Source organism: Equus asinus, chromosome 13 (genome assembly GCF_041296235.1).
Source record: "Equus asinus isolate D_3611 breed Donkey chromosome 13, EquAss-T2T_v2, whole genome shotgun sequence".
NCBI classification, from domain to species: Eukaryota; Metazoa; Chordata; class Mammalia; order Perissodactyla; family Equidae; genus Equus; species Equus asinus.
In genome coordinates this window covers 58,462,615-58,476,227 of record NC_091802.1, presented here as the reverse complement: position 1 = coordinate 58,476,227, position 13,613 = coordinate 58,462,615, and the positions used below count along the sequence as shown (strand labels likewise).

The 13,613-nt window shown below is 52.1% G+C and overlaps 1 protein-coding gene across 5 annotated transcripts in view; it reads left to right on the top strand.

The window, feature by feature from the left end:
• Positions 1-13,613, top strand: part of USP36 (ubiquitin specific peptidase 36) — a 41,195-nt gene that overhangs the window by 18,414 nt on the left and 9,168 nt on the right. For all 5 annotated transcript variants that reach the window (XM_014863382.3, XM_014863373.3, XM_044744564.2 and 2 more), the window contains 9 exons: positions 1,596-1,663; positions 2,156-2,226; positions 2,919-3,001; positions 4,041-4,152; positions 6,013-6,153; positions 6,795-6,895; positions 7,735-7,873; positions 11,033-11,716; positions 12,305-12,435. In XM_014863382.3, the coding sequence (XP_014718868.3) occupies positions 1,596-1,663; positions 2,156-2,226; positions 2,919-3,001; positions 4,041-4,152; positions 6,013-6,153; positions 6,795-6,895; positions 7,735-7,873; positions 11,033-11,716; positions 12,305-12,435 (1,530 nt within the window). The remainder of the gene's footprint in view (positions 1-1,595; positions 1,664-2,155; positions 2,227-2,918; positions 3,002-4,040; positions 4,153-6,012; positions 6,154-6,794; positions 6,896-7,734; positions 7,874-11,032; positions 11,717-12,304; positions 12,436-13,613) is intronic.

The following is a 13,613-nucleotide window of genomic DNA, read 5'->3' as shown; positions in this document are numbered from 1 at the left end:
GCACCACTTCACCCTTTGTGCCCACCCCCCACCCCACCTTTCCCCTGGTATCCACTAAACTGTTCTTAGTCCATAATTTTAAATTCCTCATATGAGTGGAGTCATACACAGATTATCTTTCTCTTGCTGGCTTATTTCACTTAACATAATTCTGAGAGTGGGTTCTTTGTGGCTGCCTTCGCTCCTGTTCTCACAGGCTTCTGGGTGACTTGGGGGCCATCTAGCCTTCAGCAGCTGCCATCACCGGTGGCTACTCAGAAGTTTTTGGTTTGCTCTGAGCTTATGTCCTTGCTAGTTTTGGGGCTTAAAATGTCCCTTCTTTTGATGAATGGTGGTGATAGTAGATGATGGCAGTTGATTTTTCATTTCTTAACTTTGCAGAATAAAACTTCAGTGACCCCATGTTGGTCTCCCAAATACTTGGGCGTTATTCTCCTCGATGAGGTCCAGATCTGGGCAGTGCTGCCATAAATGGTAGCATAGACTGGGTGAGCTGCTGAGACAGGGTGCCGTCAGGTGTCTGCAGGGGCGGGCAGGCCGTGCATGGACGGCATCGTCCAGGTGGCCTCACGTGGCGGGAAGGGCACCAGGAAGCAGCAGCACCACTTCGCGCCTGGCGGATGACTCTGCCGCATCTGGAGTGTGCGAGGAGGAGCAGGAGAGCGCACCTGGGCGCAGAGGGAGGCTTGTTCCAGGAGGGAGTGGACACGCCGTCCAGAGCTGTAGTGCTCCAGTAAAAAGACTAAATGTCCACTGGGTTTGTGTCCCGGAGGTCGTCAGTGACTCTGAGGAGGACGGTTTCAGAGGAGTGAGAGCCACATTCAGTGGGTTGCACGTGGAAACCAGGAGCAGAGGCTCGATACAGGGTGTTGTTTCCAGAATCTTCGTTTCGTGAACAGCTGCGGTATGCGGGCGCTGTGCTGAGTGCTTTCCGCAGCTTGGCTTGGCCGCCCTATGGGCAGGCGAGTGTTAGCAGCCGAGACCCGGGCTGGCCCCAGGTCCCAGTTGGTAGACGGGGTGGGGATTTGAGTGCAGACCTGCCTGCCCCTGAAGCCCACACCCGTGACAGTTGCTGTCCCGCTGAGCAGATGCAGAGGTGGGGGTTTGTCCCTGCTTGCCCCTTGCCCCCGCCTTTCCACCAAATGAGAGGCTCATACATGTGACAGCTGGTCGGGAAGGAGTGGGGACCGTGCAGGACTGAGGCGGGTGAGCTGGAGAGGTGGGGGGTGGCTCCAGGAGGACGGGGCACTTCTGTCACTGAGACTGGGAGGCAGACAGGTGCATTTCTCAGGCCTCTTATTCTCTGTGAAGTGAGGGGTGGGGTCACCTGCTGAGAGGAGTGGGAAGGAGTCAGGAGGGCCTGAGGCAGCTGTTGGAGGGGAGGAGGCCCGTGCACATCAGCGCAATGTGGAGAGACCGCCCGGCCCTGCTGGGGGTCCCGCCGAGATGCCAGTTGAGTGTGTCAGCATGCGGTTGTGCTGTGGAACTTCCCAGCACCCAGCTGAGCTGCTGATGGAAGGGCAGGGGCTGGGGTGCCGGTACTGCTCTGCCCTGTCCTACCGTCATTCTCTTGAAGGCTGTGACCTTCTTTCCAGGTTGGATCGTCAGACGCAGGCTACTACTCTGGTCCATCAAATATTTGGAGGCTATCTCAGATCGCGTGGTAAGTGGAGATGTTTTCTCTACCCTTTCTTGTCAAGGATCAGAGCATTAACTGGGAGATGCTGACAATTTGTGCCCAGGCTGGGGCTCTTTCCTAGCGAGCAGCCCTGGGCAAGCCCTGGCGGCCTCAAGCCTGGTCTCCAAAGCACCCTTGCCCAGGCACACTGTCCCGGGAGGAAGTTTGGAGCAAAGCGTCAAGAACATGTGGATGAGGGCAGTGTCATCTTTCCGCTGACCCCCTTAGTTCCTCACATGTGGCTGCTGCCCTTCAGCTGGGAGCAAGTGCCTGCCAGGCTGTCGGTCAGCAGGGAAGGCGGCCATTGCTGGGCGGCGTTGGTTTGACATCCATCTCCTGTGGGCTCTGCTGTCAGTGAGCTCTCGGGCTCTCAAGGGGCTGGTGAGCGGAGAGGGGCCTCCTGGTTCCAGGGCTTGGAAACCCGGGCCGGTGCGCTGGGGCCCGGCTCCCTCCCAGCACCTCTTCCTTCTGTTGCAGTGAAGTGCTCAGTGTGCAAGAGCGTCTCGGACACCTACGACCCCTACTTGGACGTGGCGCTGGAGATCCGGGTACAGACCAGGGTTGCGTTTGCAATAGGACAGGGAGAGCAGAGGGCAGAAAACCCCAAACAACAAAGACCAACATGGGCATGTTATCCAGTTAGATCAGGAGAAGAATGCTTAGAATCCTGCTGCCTTAAAGTAGAAACAAATGTTTTTGCATATTTCTTTCTAACCTTTTTCCCATGCATGTTCCCTTTGTTTTAAAAAAAGGTAGAATGCAGTTTGTGTCCTGAGGCAGGTAGAGTGACGACCCCGTAGACGCAGGGCTTGAAAGGGGAGGCCTGTGGTAGCCGGGGGCAGCTCTTGCAAGTGCTCGGCCTTCTGGGAGCAGAGCCACCCGTGCCCTTGGGAGGGCAGCTTTCATTCGTTACCGCTCTCTGTCGCTGCCGCCTCAGCGAGGTCCTTTCGGCCTGAGGTTTAGAGCAGACGCAGCTGCAGCTTTGATGCACGTGGCTGCCTCCCTTGGTAAGGCTCCGTGGCTGCGAGTCCTTACCGCAGAGCAGGGGTTACAGCCTGGCTCCCCGTTCCTTCCACGGCTCCTCCTGAGTCCTGGAAGGTGGCAGCTAGCTGGCCAGTTTTTATGCAAGTAAAATTTTGTGATTTGCTGCCTCAGCCTAAATAGACCTTATCCTTGGCATTTCTCAGGTCAGCGTTTTTCTGCTGCTGCTGATTCTGTCTCCCGTTTTTGTCCTCCTCAGCAAGCTGCAAATATCGTGCGCGCTCTGGAGCTGTTTGTGAAGCCAGATGTCCTGAGTGGAGAGAACGCCTATATGTGTGCTAAGTAAGTCCTTTTGCTCGTGGCAGAGAGGTCAGGCCGTCCAGAAAGAGGTGAACGAAGTCAGCAGTCAGCTAACCTGGCCCTGCTGCTGTTCCCGCCCCTCCCTCCTGCAGAGGGGGCCCCAGTCACATTTCTTGAGTGGCATATATATATATCTTGAAACCAAAACCTCCCAACAAGACCAACGAAGTGATAGCTGACGTCCACATAGCACACACTGTGCCCGTTGCTGTCCTGAGTGTCTCACGTGTGTTGCCTGTGAAGTGGGCGCTGTTATCTGCCCCCCGCCATCTCACAGGATGAGGAAGTGGAGGCACGGAGAGGTGAGAGGCCTGCCTGGACACCCATCTGCTCCACAGGCCGTGCTCTGACCACTTGGCTGTCCTGCCTCGTAGATGAGCCGTGTTCCACGGCTTCTGTCTTTTACTTTAATTGTCTTGGGCGTTCCTCCGTTTCAGCAGATGAAATCAGACCTCGTTGTTAGAAGGGTCGCCCAGGCGCACTATCTGGGTGTCTTACTTTATGTTAGGTCACTTTCAAGCTGTAGTCACTGAAGAATGGTTTTCTTTCTTGTGCTGATGAGGTTTATCATTCTGTGTCACAGTGCTGCGTTTCCCCCTCTGCGAGTCCGTCTCCCTGCTCTCTGGAGCTGCCTGTCCACCTTGCCTGTCGTCTCCCCTTCACGTCCTTGTCTCCGGCTTTGCTTGCCCTGATTTCTTGCCTGCCCGGTTATGACTGGCTGCATCTGCTCTGATTGGGTCTTTCCTGTGTTTTCCCAAAGTGACTTTTCGTGGATCTTATCTAGTCTCCCACTTGGCAAAGGGCTCCACTTGCGCTTTAGAACCTCCGGCTTCTCTCTAGGCCCCATTTCCCCGTGTTGGCCGTCCTGTACTAAAGTCGCGCTGGTTTGATTTTTAGGGCTGCGGAAGGCCCGCCTCCCATTTAGGAAGACCTCGTTGTTGTAGAACAGTTGTTAGGGTTGTCGCCCTGTGTGAGGACGGAACCCCAGGGCCCAAGCTGAGCCCTCCCTCCTTCCTCGTAGATGCAAGAAGAAGGTTCCAGCCAGCAAGCGCTTCACCATCCACAGGACGTCCAGCGTGCTGACGCTTTCCCTCAAGCGCTTCGCCAACTTCAGCGGGGGGAAGATCACCAAGGTGAGCCCGCGGTGCCCGGCCTGCTCAGTCAGCCGCTCCTTCAGCATGAGACGCCAGGCTCTCCCGGAGCCCGCGAATTCAGCTCTCTGCAACACGGGCCCAGGATGCTGCAGGCTTTTTGCAAACTCCCTAAATGATTGTTTTGCACAATCAAGTTCAGGAACCACTGTCTTAGGGATTTTTTTATCCCACCCTCTGCCTCTGTGGGAGGTCTCCCTGATAGGGAAGGTCAAGGTTTCCTTAAGAACAAGCATAGTGAACACTGGGCCTTGTAGCTCTCATCCATCATATCCTGTTTTGTGTCTGAAACAGGTGCAGTTGTATGCTGTGGCTTTTTGTGGAATACAGAGTGAAAATCTTTTTGCACAATGGCATTTTAATGGAAGATGTCCTGTTTCATAAAAGTCTGGAGTTCTGTCCTCAGTTGTTAGAGCCTAATTGTGTGTTTGGGGCCAGGCAGGTGTCTGAGTGTCAGTGTCTTTACCAGCAGTGATAGTGGGCTTGCTCATCTCCTCGTTTCCCAAAGTGGTGGTGTGCAGAATGTTGATATTGTGCTTTGAAAGAAAGTGTTCCATGCCCAACTGAGTTTGGGAAATGCCTATCTGAAGTTAAATAGTTCTTTTTAGTTGCAGGCCTTCTCAGAGCCTTTATTAAGCTATGTTGCATTTTGAATCTCCAAGAGGGAGAATTTATTATGAAGCATTTTCTAAACTTAATTGTCTGGGGAATCATTCATTCCTCCCTTTTTCTAATACTTATTATGTATTTACATTGAACGGTGCCTTGCAAGGCACTGGCAAATCAGTGGGAAATAAAATGGTGAATGAGATAGTTTGGTTTTGCCCTGAGCAGCCCATGTCTCACCTATTAACGTCTCCTGGAACTAGTTTTCCATTGAAATGCTGTTTGAGAAACATTGGTCTGTTTGATTGGGGGGGGCCCATATCCAGCAAGTTTGTATTGGGGCTCATGAGCCTATTGTGCTTTTGAGATTTTGAGTTTATCCATAGAAGGGAAAAGATATGTAGGTAAATATCACGGACATGATATTGATCTAAAGTAGCCAGACACGAAAAACTACATAGTGTATGATTCTAGTCCTATGAAGTTCAAGAACAAGCAAAACCAACCAATCTCGACAGAAATCAGAACAGTGGATATTGGAGATGGGGCTCTTCGAGGGATACAAGGGGATTTTCTGTGTTGATGTCCCTACCTCGATAGGAATATGGGTTACAATCACTATACGCTTGTTGGAACTCGTAGAATGTGCACCTAAGAGCTATGCATTTTGCGCTGTAAGTTATACAGCATTAAAGAAGAAATGGCGTGTGTATAGGCAGAAATGCAGGTATGCCTCCTACTATTGAAAGATAACTTTTGAAATAAATAATTTTGGCATGGCCTTTGTTCTGACCCAGCCCGTTAAAAGTTTAGCTCAGTGTAGCAGTGGGCAGGGAGTCAGCATCTCTCTCCTGGAGGCCTGGCACCGGCGCTGTCTCCCTGTCCCCCTGCCGTGTTCTGTGCAGTGGCCGGGAGGAGAGCGAGTTGTTCTTCTCACTTCACACTTGGGGCCCAAGCAGCGAGAGCCCTGATTCTGGTGCGCGGCCAAGATGGCAGCTGACTGTAAATCGCTGGATGGGACAACACAGTAGAGTTTCTCAGGCTGGTTGGAACCTCTTCTTGGCTCCTCATCGTTGACTCGAGAAGGTTCCTGCCAGGTGTTGCTGCAGGCCAAGATGCCCCGAAGTGTTAAAGACCGTCTGACCGAGCATTTGCGTAGTCGTCTGTGGAGAGGGCGAATTGACCCTTACTCTCGATGAGGAATTGTAATTGCCTTTTGCTTGGCTTTTCCAACAGGATGTAGGCTATCCGGAATTCCTGAACATCCGCCCATACATGTCCCAGAGTAGTGGTGAGCCTGTCGTGTACGGGCTGTATGCCGTCCTGGTCCACTCGGGCTACAGCTGCCACGCTGGGCACTATTACTGCTACGTGAAGGTCAGTGGTTGCTGTGCACGGGTTTCTTGCATAAGGTGGCAATGCATGTGCCACCGCCTGGGGCATGTTCGTGGCACCTGTCTGTACAAGTCCACACGTGGCCTCTGCAGCACATTTTGTCTGTACAAGTCCACACGTGGCCTCTGCAGCACATTTGTGCTACGGAAACAGCGGCAGTGTTGGCACATGTGCTCAGGTCTTATTGTCACTTCAGTGTGAGGAGTGCAAAGATGTCTTTAAAACCCATCCCACTAGGATCTCTAGTCCGGGACTTGGGGCGAGACCCTGGCGGGGGCTGCCCCCAGAGCTCTCTGCTTAGAGCCCTGGAGAAGTCTGGGGAAGGCCGGATGCTGGTGGGAGGTGCTCTGCAGATCAGACCTGCTGAAATAGCCTTGGCAAGGGAAAGCTTGCGTCTGTTGCGTCACCAGGAAGGAAAGGGGACTCAGAGCACACTTTGGGGTCACATTCAGAGTTAGACAAATTTTAGACATTTTCATATGAAACCATTTCTAGTTAATTAGCAGTTGGATATACATGGTAATAAACAGCAGATATTTTTATCCCCTTTTTCAAAAGTGAGGATCGTGGAATGCTTGTTGATTGTTTTGTTTTGTTTTCCACCACGGCCCATGCTGCTTCAGGCAAGCAATGGACAGTGGTACCAGATGAACGATTCCTTGGTCCATTCCAGCAACATCAAGGTGGTTCTGAACCAGCAGGCCTACGTGCTCTTCTACCTGCGGTAACTGACTCCGCCCTCCCCCAGTGAACCCGTTCCCTGTCCTCCTGCACTCATGGGTCCCCCTCACCTTTACCCGTGTGAAAGTAACTGGGACTCTGTGGAGGGGAAACTGTTCAGCAGCTCTCGTCCCACCGGTGCTGTGTGGCGGGGCGTCCACTGGGAAGGACCCTTTAGATCACATCTGCCTGGCTGTTGCGTCAAAGCCAGAGCCCCGGGGAGGTCAGAGCAGCATTCATCTGCCCACATCGAGGTGACTGGGAATGTAAATGGGAAAGGTACCTGTTATTTTATATTATCGCCCCAGTCAGATGTCTTGTGTCTGGGTGTCGGCCAGGCAACACCTTTCCTCTGTGGGCAAAGTTGTCCTGGGGACAGGGAGGCAGGCTGACAGGCGCTGCAGCAGAGCACCTGTGGAAGCTTCCACTCCTCGGGGCTGGTTGTCACCGGCCTGGAGGCTGGAGGACGTGGAGGCCGGGGGTGTCTCTGCTGCTTTATATGTATTCTCCCAAATTTGGATGGAGTGTTTGTAGGTCCCTTTAGCTTGCTGATAAGTTGAGAATCTGATCTTGGAGGAACTCTGGCTGTGACGTGCTCTCTGCTTCTGTTGAGTGGGTGTGCGAGGCCACGTGCCGGCTTCACGTTGCTTGAAAGGCACAGTGAGAGTTCAGCGCAGCGTGTTAGGGCCGACAAGGGTCGCTCTGGCTGTTTGCTAACTTTTTTCTTTTTAACGGAATTTAACTTGACTTTAATTTATTGTGACTCACGCTCACACTCAGTTTCTGTAAGGCCTTTGTAGCTTTAGTAAGAGACTCCAACAACTTGTTTTCTCCGTTGGACAGAATTCCAGGCTTTAAGAAGAGTCCTGAGGGCTCCATCTCCAGGACAGTCTCCTCCCTTCCCAGTCGCCCTGGTGTAGTTCCAGACCACGTCAGGAAGAACGTCGGCAACGGGACCGTTTCCTCCCCGCTGACTGGAAAGGTACTTGTTTGAGAGGATCAGTATTTGCACGGCAGATCTTCATGCCTGTGCCTCTCGGGGTTCGAGGAGCCCCCAGAGCTCTTCGTGCTGGGGAACTCGGCCCAATGGAAGGAGAGTCTGCACAGGTTGTCCCGTTTTATTCCATGTTCTCTCTTAAGTTGGTCATCAGCTGACATTGGGTGAGGAACAAGAGGGGACAGTGATGAGCAAACGTGACTCAGCCGATCCAGACCGTAACTCACGGCGTGTGCCTGTCTCAGCCCACCTGCCGTGCAGAAGCACAGGGACAGGCTCGCCGAGCGAATTCTTGACCTTCAGCATTTGGGAAAAAATATTTTTTATCCTCACATTTTAATAGTGAAAATGTGAGTAGTTTGGACTAGTTTTAATTTCCTGATTTTGATAAGTGTACTGTGGTTATGTTAAGAGAATGTCCTTACTCTTAGGAAATACACACAGATGTATTTAGGGATAAAAGGGCATCATGTCTAAAATTTACTCAAATGATTAGAAAAAGAAATATAATAGAGAACAATAAAACTAATGTGGTAAGATTAGGAAATACTCTTGAAGTTATTTTTTGTGTATTTGAAATTTTCTGCCAGAAAAAGTTAAGAACTCAGTTTTACTGGCAAAGAAATGAGCAATTTCCTTATTATAACACAGTTTATAATTCAAAAATAACTCTGGGGCCGGCCCGGTGCCACAGCGGTCAAGTTTGCACGTTCCACTTTGGTGGCCCAGGGTTCACCGGTTTGGATCCTGGGTGCGGACATGGCACCACTTGACAAGCCATGCTGTGGTAGGCATCCCACATATAAAAAGTAGAGGAAGATGGGCACAGATGTTAGCTCAGGGCCAGTCTTCCTCAGCAAAAAGAGGAGGATTGGCAGTAGATGTTAGCTCAGGGCTACTCTTCCTCAAAAATACAAAACAAAACAAAACAAACTCTGCCCTTTCTGTTGACTGTGCCTGTGACGCTTTTCCTTCAGTCTGAAGATCAAATGCAAACACAGGCTGCGGGGCCTTCAGTCAGTTCAGCACATCCGTGTTTCCCTCCCAACATTTGAGAAAATAGAAGCCGAATTAGAGACAGCGTAATGGACCTGGCAATGAAAAGTCGAGACCTAATGGCAAGGCGATTGCCGCTGTGTCCCAGACCAGGAGAGTTGGGCCTCAGGTGCTGCTCCGAGGAATGCTGTGGCAGCTGGTGCCTGGGGTGAGCCTGGGTGCAGAGAGGACCCCTGGTCGTCCACCCACAAGGCCACCTCACTTATCGTGCATGTTTTAATTTAAAAAATAACTTTACAGATGCACTGCAATCGCACGAAAGTCATTTTACTTTAACGTTGCATAAGCTGCATATACTTAACCTTCCACAAATGAGAAGGTTTTGCAGTGCAATGGGAAGATGTATTCCCCTTAGAAAGAATTGTCAGTAAAGAATACATATTTTAGGGGCCAGCCCTGTGGCACAGCAGTTAAGTGCACACGTTCCACTACAGCAGCCTGGGGTTCGCCAGTTCGGATCCCGGGTGCAGACATGGCACCGCTTGGTAAGCCATGCTGTGGCAGGCATCCCACATACAAAGTAGAGGAAGACGGGCACGGATGTTAGCTCAGGGCCAGTCTTCCTCAGCAAAAAGAGGAGGATTGGCAGCAGATGTTAGCTCAGGGCTAATCTTCCTCAAAAAAGAAAAAAAGAAAACATATTTTAAAATGTAGGAACAAAAGAGAAAAAACTCGAAAATAGAAGTGAATTCTTTATAATAAGCCTCTGGAAGAGGGAAGACTTTGTAAGCTTAGAATTGAGAGATAAAATATAGAAAAACAAACTATAAATTGGCTAAACTAAATCTTGAGTTTTTGACATAAAATATTACAAATAAACTTCTAAAATATTTTCAACAAAAAGTTATTTGTAACGTAAAAAGACTCATTCAGATGACTTAAAATCAGTCTGTTGCATGTGCAAAGGATATGAATGTTAAAGTGATGAGAGCCAAAAATAGTGTCAAGTGAGCAAATATTTTGCAAAAGAAGTACGTGTTTCTGGTAAGAGCATAAATGCAGTTTGGCTGTATGCATCAGAATTCATGAAAATATTCATAGCCTCATTAATTCCATTTCTAAGGAATTACCATGAGGTCTAAGTACAGAAAAAGATTCAGTCTTTTGATTGTTCATTCAACAAATACTATTTCAGCACTGACTCTGCGAGACTGAGCCAGTTGGACAGGCTGTAATCATAAACCAGACAGTTACAGGCCCAGCCTTGGGAGCTTTATGGTCAAGCAGAGGAGGGCCAACGTTAAGTATTTAAATACCGAGTGAATGATTTAGGCCCAATTGTATTGAGTGCTATGAGGGGGATGGATGGGGTAGTTGGTACTGCATTGTTAATTTCCATAACAGTTGCAGACGATCTAGGTTATGCAAACTCTCCATTCAATGCAGTGGTTGCTGGTCAAACATTAAAGACCTTTATTAAGAGTGTAACTTTGAAAATGCTTCAGGTGATAGTGTTAAGGGGAAGCTGGGGCGCAGCTGTGCAGCCAAACCGTTCAGAAGGAAAGGCCAGGACCAGCCCGGTGGCACAGCCGTTAAGTGCGCACGTTCTGCTTCTCGGCGGCCCGGGGTCCGCTGGTTCGGATCCCGGGTGTGGACATAGCACCGCTTGGCACGCCATGCTGTAGTTGGCGTCCCAGGTATAAAGTAGAGGAAGATGGACATGGATGTTAGCTCACGGCCAGTCTTCCTCAGCAAAAGGAGGAGGATTGACAGCCGTTAGCTCAGGGCTAATCTTCCTCAAAAAAAAAAAGAAGGAAAGGCCAGAGGGAGAAAACACCAGTCTCATAAGCAGTGGTTATGTTTAAGTGAGGGAACTTTTGTAAACGTTTTTCCTTTATACTTTTTTGTTTTTCTTGAATCTTTCTGAAAATGTACTGCTTTCATAGTAAAGATTATCATAAAGATACACACCCGTATGTGCACAGCTCACAAAATACTAAAATTATTCAGAGAAGTAACTGTCTTCCTCGTGTGTCCGCATAAATAACGTGTCGAGCTGCTGATCAGAGGCCCAGCCCACTGCACGGCGTGCTTCCCCTGCGGGAGAGTCGGCAGGGTCTGACCGTCCTCTTCTTCGCTCCCCTTTAGAGACTAGACCCTGCGGCGATGAAGAAGCTGCAGAGCGTGGAGGAGCTAGGTGTGCCCGTTTCCAGGAATGGCTCCGTGTCGGGCCCAAAGTCTCAGAATGGATACGCCCCTCCAAAGCCACCCTCGGGGTCCCCTTCCCCCAGACTCTCCAAAACACCCACACACCTGCCCACCATTCTGGATGAGCCTGGAAAGAAGGCCAAGAAGTCGGCTCCCCTGCAGCACTTCTCCCCATCACCCAGAACTTCTCAGGGCTTCCACGGTACCAGCGACTCCAGCGGCGGCAGGTCTGAGAGCCACAGGCAGGCCTCCTGGGACGGCAGGAGCGCCGTCCTCCCTACCTCACCCAAGCTCCTGGCTGGAGTGACTGCCAACGGGCATGGGCCCAAGGGGGGTGATGAGAGCCCCGACCCGGAGAGGAGGGATTCCAGCAGCTCCAGCCCAGAGCACTCTGCCAGCAGCGGCCCCGCCAAGACCCCCCAGACCCCCAGGAGCGCAGCTGCCCACTTCTGTGATTCTCAGGGAACAAACTCTTCTGCCGCTGGCCCCTCGAAGGTGCTGCTCGACGGAGAAGGCGCAAAGGTGGTGAAGCCCAAGTCCCCCGTCCTGAACAGCACCGCGAGTGAGCCCGCAAGCACCATGTCTCCTCCACCAGCCAAAAAACTGGCCCTTTCTGCCAAGAAGGTGGGTGTGTGGGAGTCGTGTCGCACGGTCCGAGAGCAGGTTCGGTTGCAGTGCGGGAGGAGCAGGACCGTGCAGGGCATCTGGCCTCCCCTGGCACAGAGGGACACAGTTGCTGTCAGGGCCATACCGAGGGCTGTCCTGGGGTGGAGGCGGGCATTGTGCAGGAACTCTGATCGTCGGATGATGTTGCGTGTGTCAGGTGGAGGTTTGGGGCGACAGGGCAGTTCTCCGTTTCTGTCTGGGGATAAAATACCCTGAAGGAGCCGCAAGAGGATGGGCGGGTGGTGGGCCCGGCAGGCGGCTCTGGGCACGGCCAGCGGTACCTCCGTGTGTAGCAAAGCTCAGTGATGTAACTGTCGTGCTGAGATTTTTGTTTGAATTTCTTTCCTTTTTTCCTTTTTGTTTCTAACCAAAAATACTTCTGGTTCTTCTTCTACCATCCCCCACCCCCCCTTTTTTTCTCTTTCTGTCCCCTCATCCTCTGGGCTCTTTCATTTTTATTTTTTACTTTTTTATTTTCATTTTCCCTCTTCACTCACGGCAACCTTTTTTAGACCACCAAGTTTTTATTTATGTCAATAACTGCAGGCCAGCACCCTGCGGAGGGCAACCGGCAATGACCTCCATCCACCTGCCCTCTCACCATCCTCCGACCTCACCTACCCCAGGAAAACCACTCACCCCGTCGTCGCCTCCACCTGGCCTGTCGGTACAATCAGGTAAGCTGTGGGCGCAGCCCCTCTGGGCAGGCTGGTTAGTGCCCGTGGCTGGCAGAGAGTGGAAGGTTATCAGCCTGGCGGGATGGACGGTGGTGTGAGGCTGGACAGGTCCAGGGCACTGGCCAGCACCGCGTTCTTCCTGTTTTCTCGCTTCCACCTGGTCAGGGAGCTCCGGCTGGCCAGAGGCAGGTTGGTCTCTGCAGTCCTAGTGCTTTTGCTTCTGTCCTCATCTTCTGTGTGCCATATCCATGCGGTGACTCAGGAGTGCTGAGAACTGCTCTGTCCTGTGGCCCCTCCCCAGCCCAAAAGACTCACAGTTGATTAGAAAGATGGGAGCTCCAGACAGACCCGAGTGAGCTGAGAGTCCCGTGATGTCAAGGGTTGTCCTCTTGCTGCCAGTAGCATCTTGCATCTCCGAACGACACTCCCCTTGGGCTTATCTATGAGTGGAGACCGTCTGTCTCCTCAGCCCCCTGGAGCCTACCTGAGTAGGCTCCTTGGGCTGTCCACTTTGCACTGCCTTCTGGAGTTCCACGCTGGCTTCTAGGGCTCCACGCTGGCTTCTGGAGCTCCGCGCTGGCTTCTGGAGCTCCACACTGGCTTCTACAGGTCCGTGCTGGCTTCTGGAGCTCTATGCTGGCTTCTAGGGCTCCGCGCTGGCTTCTAGGGCTCCGCGCTGGCTTCTAGGGCTCCGTGCTGGCTTCTAGGGCTCCACGCTGGCTTCTGAAACTCCACGCTGGCTTCTGGAGCTCCACACTGGCTTCTGGGGCTCCGTGCTGGCTTCTGGAGCTCTGTGCCGGCTTGTAGGGCTCCACGCTGGCTTCTGGAACTCTGTGCTGGCTTCTGGGGCTCCGTGCTGGCTTCTAGGGCTCCACGCTGGCTTCAGGAACTCCGCGCTGGCTTCTGGGGCCCCACGCTGGCTTCTGGGGCTCCACACTGGCTTCTGGGGCTCCGTGCTGGCTTCTGGAGCAGGGAGGTGTGGTTCTGTGCGTTCCAAGAGCTCCTTCAGGGCTTTTCCGGCTCCTGGGTTGACACCCTTTTGGAGGTTTGGGTTCTCCCCTCTCCGTCCCTCACACATAGGGTGCTCACATCCCGTAGTGAGCTGAGAGGCAGAAAGCTGAGGATTGTTGATACCTGGCTGGTTGATGGCTGGTGGGGCTGTCTGGCCTTTGGCAGCC